Source organism: Strongylocentrotus purpuratus, unplaced genomic scaffold, assembly GCF_000002235.5.
Source record: "Strongylocentrotus purpuratus isolate Spur 01 unplaced genomic scaffold, Spur_5.0 spur5_scaffold_1, whole genome shotgun sequence".
NCBI lineage: Eukaryota > Metazoa > Echinodermata > Echinoidea > Camarodonta > Strongylocentrotidae > Strongylocentrotus > Strongylocentrotus purpuratus.
In genome coordinates, this window is record NW_022145594.1 from 821,379 (window position 1) to 826,453 (window position 5,075).

Below are 5,075 nucleotides of genomic sequence, written 5' to 3' on the forward strand. Positions count from 1 at the left end.
TCACCTTGTTGCAGCATAATGGAGGACTGTCCATCCCTCTGCATCTTTTTCCTCAATACCTGCATTGTTTTCGAGCAGCAGACGTACACAGTCCAGATGTCCTCCCCTTGCGGCAACCATAAGTGACGTGACACCTTCTAAGGTCTGTAAGATAAATAATATTGGTACGCTTCCTGCATTTGTTAAGTAGGTCTACAATACGATACATATGTAGTCCTAATCCAAATTCAATATAGTTTGCCCTACATAAGAGACATTGAGGGAGAATATGGAATGCTTATGACTTGGATGATCATTGTGTTGATAGAATACCATCTTTTCCTTTTTTAATGTATTTATTCGACAGTGATTATATTTCTTTTAACGCATACCTTCAGCACTGCTAGAACAATTATTTCATTACAATGCGATTTAAGAAGCTCTGTGCAGAAAAAAAAGGGATGGGACACTTGTAAGATCCATTAGCCATTCCGAATTCCAAATGTTTTGTTTAAAACGCATAACCGTAAACCTTGTACAATGTCCTCCTATTTTTTTCTCGCTGGTCATTTCCTTTCGTATTGTTCTTCTTTTTTAAAACACTTGTGTGTGTTTTCTATAGGGGGAAATCAAATCGTTCCCCTCTCATTATGATTTTCAAAATTTCAGGCTTTCTCAATTGAAGATTTAAAGCAAATTAATGAAAGATTGTGAAAAGTTTAGAATCGCTTAGCTTCTCTTGCTCAATTCGAGAATCTTCTTTATAGTTTCTCTACATAATCTCAAATAAATAGTGAATTTATAACACCAATATTATTTCTTCCAATACGATTTGTATTATTATTCTGATTTCCACTCTTCCCAATTTTAGACACCCTAATTCATAACTCGGTCATAGCTAAAGATCAATAACACCAGGGATGACGAAACCATGATAATTATTATGCCTGGGACAATTACCTCCCAATTACGTGACGCGGGTAGTTGTAAATGACTGCAGTAATGTCTCATCAACAGGTTATTTTAGAGAAAACAAAATAAAACCGTTGGGACAGTAAAACAGTTTGACAAATTGTGTGAGAGGTTCAATATTAAGGAATATTTAACTTTTCTCAGCTACATTCTTTCATTAGTATACTTTAAATCTTTACTCGTATATCTCAAAGCCTGAAATTGGGTAACTCATCCCGAAGGACCCGTCTATAATTTTCAATCTGATACAGCACACTTAAAAACACCACACAAAAATGGGTAGCTAAATCAATTACGACCAGCGCGACACGATTCGACTGTTTAGTAAGACAAAGAGCCGGTTGAATTGAGTAACCCACCTGAAGTCCAACTTTAAGAGCGATGAGACTATATCCCGATGAACCGCTGGAGTTATTTCTCAAGAAATGTTTCAAACATTCGAAATGACCATTATCTGCCAAACAATGAAAAGCTGTCCAACCGTAAATATTATGTGCCTCGATATTTGCTCCTTTCGTAATAAGATATTCTATAACGTCAAGATGACCCATACGAGCGGCAGCATGGAGGGATAGATCACCATCATTTGCTGCTTTATTCACCTCTGCTCCTTTGTTCACTAGATATTGTACAACATCGTGATGACCAGCATGTGAAGCAGCAAATAAAGGTGTACATCCATCGTTATCACCCATGTCTTTATCTGCTCCTTGACTGATGAGAAACTTGACAACTTCAATGTGACCACAGTATGATGCGGCACGGAGAGGCGTTATACCGTGACAACCTTTCCTATCAATATCCGCTCCTTTGTTAATCAGATACTTCACTATGTCTAGATGACCTTTATGAGATGCGACATGCAGAGGTGTAGAACCACGCTTTGTGGCTTTGTTCACCTCTGCTCCTTCGTTCACTAGATATTGTACAACATCGTGATGACCCTCCTGTGAAGCATCATGTAGAGGTGTATAGCCACTTTTATCACCCGCGTCTTTATCTGCTCGTTGACTGATAAGATACTTGACAGCTGCAAGATGGCCACATAATGAAGCGATACCAAGAGGCGTTTTACAGTTTGGACGTCGACTATCAATATCTGCTCCTTTGTTAATCAGATACTTCACTATGTCTAGATGACCGTTTTGAGATGCGGCATGCAGAGGTGTAGAACCATGCTTTGTGGCTTTGTTCACCTCTGCTCCTTCGTTCACTAGATATTGTACAACATCGTGATAACCCTCCTGTGAAGCATCATGTAGAGGTGTATAGCCACTTTTATCACCCGCGTCTTTATCTGCTCGTTGACTGATAAGATACTTGACAGCTGCAAGATGGCCACGGAATGATGCGACACCTAGGGGCGTCTCTCCGTTATAACCTCTCCTGTTAATATCTGCTCCTCTGTTCGTCAGAAACTTCAATATGTCTAGATGACCCGGACGAGCGGCAGCATGGAGGGATAGATCACCATCATTTGCTGCTTTGTTCACCTCTGCTCCTTCGTTCACTAGATATTGTACAACATCATGGTGACCCTCCTGTGAAGCACCGTATAGCGGTGTATAGCCATCGGTATTACCCATGTCTTTATCTGCTCGTTGAGTGATAAGGTACTTGACAACTGCAAGATGGCCACATAATGAAGCGATACCAAGAGGCGTTTTACAGTTTGGACCTCGACTATCAATATCTGCTCCTTTGTTAATCAGATACTTCACTATGTCTAGATGACCTTTATGAGATGCTGCATACAGAGGTGTAGAACCATCATTTGCTGCTTTGTTTACCTCTGCTCCTTCGTTCACTAGATATTGTACAACATCGTAATGACCCTTCTGAGAAGCAGCATATAGAGGTGTACAGCCATCGTTATCGCCCATGTCTTTATCTGCTCTTTGACTGGTCAGATACTTGACAACTGCAAGATGGCCATAAATTGATGCGACACCTAGGGGCGTCTTTCCATTATAACCTCTCCTATCAATATCTGCTCCTCTTGTAATCAGATACTTCACTATGTCTAGATGACCTTTATTAGATGCTGCATACATAGGGGTCCATTCATTTTTTGCTTTCGTATTTACATCTGCTCCTGCATCTACCAGACATTCAACAACAGTAAGGTGACCCTCCAGTGAGGCGAGATGCAAAGGTGTATAGCCATCATCGCCATCTCTGTCAATTTCAGCTCCTTCACTGATGAGACATTTAACAACGTCCAGATAACCATTTTCTGATGCGGCATGAAGTGGCGAGTCATCATATATCAATCGGTTCACATCTGCTCCTGCATCTACCAGAAATTTATCTAAGGCGAGATGTCCCTCCTGTAAAGCGCTATATAGACGTGTATAGCCACCACCACTATCTCTGTCAATTTCGACTCCTTTAGTTAAGAGATATTTCACAACATCAAGGTGACCCTTACTTGCTGAAGTATAAATGGGTGTAGAACCATTATATGAAGCTTTGTTTACATCTGCTCCAGAATTGACTAAACATTCAACAACACCAAAATTACCCTTCTCGGAAGCAAGATAGATAGGTGTATAGCCATTGCTATCACCAATATTGATATCTGCTCCTTTACCGATGAGATATTGAACAACATCCTGGTGACCACTCCGAGACGCGTAGTGAAGAGGGGAGTCACCGCTTCTATTTCGCTTTTCTAGATCCGCCCCTAAATCAATCAAATAGGTCACGAGGTCAATATGCCCTTCTTCTGAAGCAATGTGGAGGGATGTATTTCCATCAGGATCCACACTGTGCAGTATGACTAGCTTGGCATCACCTGTCTCGTCTTCTAGAATAGACCTTGTCTTTACAAGATCGCCTTCCTTCACCGCTGTAAAAAGCGCCATGTTCATTCTGTCTTCCTTCTCGGTATGTGTATTGTCTGTCGCCATAGGAAGAAATTATGTATTTATATCGGGCAGAAAGGTTGACTGGGAAATTAACCAATCCATAACAATTCAGTATTTAAATTTGAATGAACCAGGGTAACATAGGATATAGAAAGATAGAAAGACTATACATGGTACTGCAGATTAAAGAGATGATTGGTAGTACGAAATCGAGGGAAAGCACTGAATACTGACATTATGCTTTCACATTTTTATAGCACTTAAGACATGAAAGGATGGCTTATCTGAATGTGCTCATCTTCATTATCCGTCGTATTGGGTTTCCTGCATTCCATGATATTTCGAAAAGAGCGTTTATCCTATCAGGCGACGTAAAAGTTCAGTAAGGCTTTCTCTCCTATCGCTTTAAAAGAGCGTTTATCATATCCAGTGACGTAAAAGTTCAGTAAGGCTCTCTCTCCTATCGCTTCAAAAAGGCGTTTATCCTATCAGGTGGCGTACAAGTTCAGTAAGGCTTTCTCTCCTATCGCTTTAAAAGAGCGTTTATCCTATCAGGCGACGTAAAAGTTCAGTAAGGCTCTCTCTCCTATCGCTTCAAAAAGGCGTTTATCCTATCAGGTGGCGTACAAGTTCAGTAAGGCTTTCTCTCCTATCGCTTTAAAAGAGCGTTTATCCTATCCAGTGACGTAAAAGTTCAGTAAGGCTCTCTCTCCTATCGCTTCAAAAAGGCGTTTATCCTATCAGGTGGCGTACAAGTTCAGTAAGGCTTTCTCTCCTATCGCTTTAAAAGAGCGTTTATCCTATCAGGCGACGTAAAAGTTCAGTAAGGCTCTCTCTCCTATCGCTTCAAAAAGGGCGCTTATCCTATCAGGTGACGTACCAGTGCAGTAAGGCCCCCCCCCCCCTCTCTCTCTCTCTCTCTCTCTCTCCCTCTCTCTCTCATATTGCTTCAAATGGGGTTTCAAAGGTGGGTGGTTATCCTATCGGGTGTCGTACAAGTTCAGTAAGGCTCTCCCTCCTATCGCTCCAAACTAGTGTACATCCGCTTTGGATTCCATTTCCTCACATCAAAAAGCCATCCACAGTCTCGCACAAAGCATGCGATCTTTCTGGCCTACATCCTAACGTTATATCCACTCTGTAGACAAACATCTGATTTCCTGTCGACTCCGTGTAAAGAGACCGCTTCGCTTTATCTTAACTTCTATTGAAATGAGGCAAATATATGAGTCGCACAATTTTAGAGAAAAATGA

The 5,075-nt window shown here is 41.1% G+C and overlaps 1 protein-coding gene across 1 annotated transcript; it reads right to left on the reverse strand.

Annotated features, from left to right (window-relative positions):
- On the reverse strand, window positions 1–3,863 carry LOC115920703 (ankyrin-1-like). Its single transcript, XM_030977175.1, has 2 exons — window positions 1,311–3,863; window positions 1–144 (listed from the first exon to the last, which is right to left on the reverse strand). Exons 1-2 carry the CDS (start codon window positions 3,861–3,863, stop codon window positions 1–3), a joined length of 2,697 nt encoding a protein of 898 aa, XP_030833035.1.
- Window positions 3,864–5,075: the final 1,212 nt, after the last annotated feature.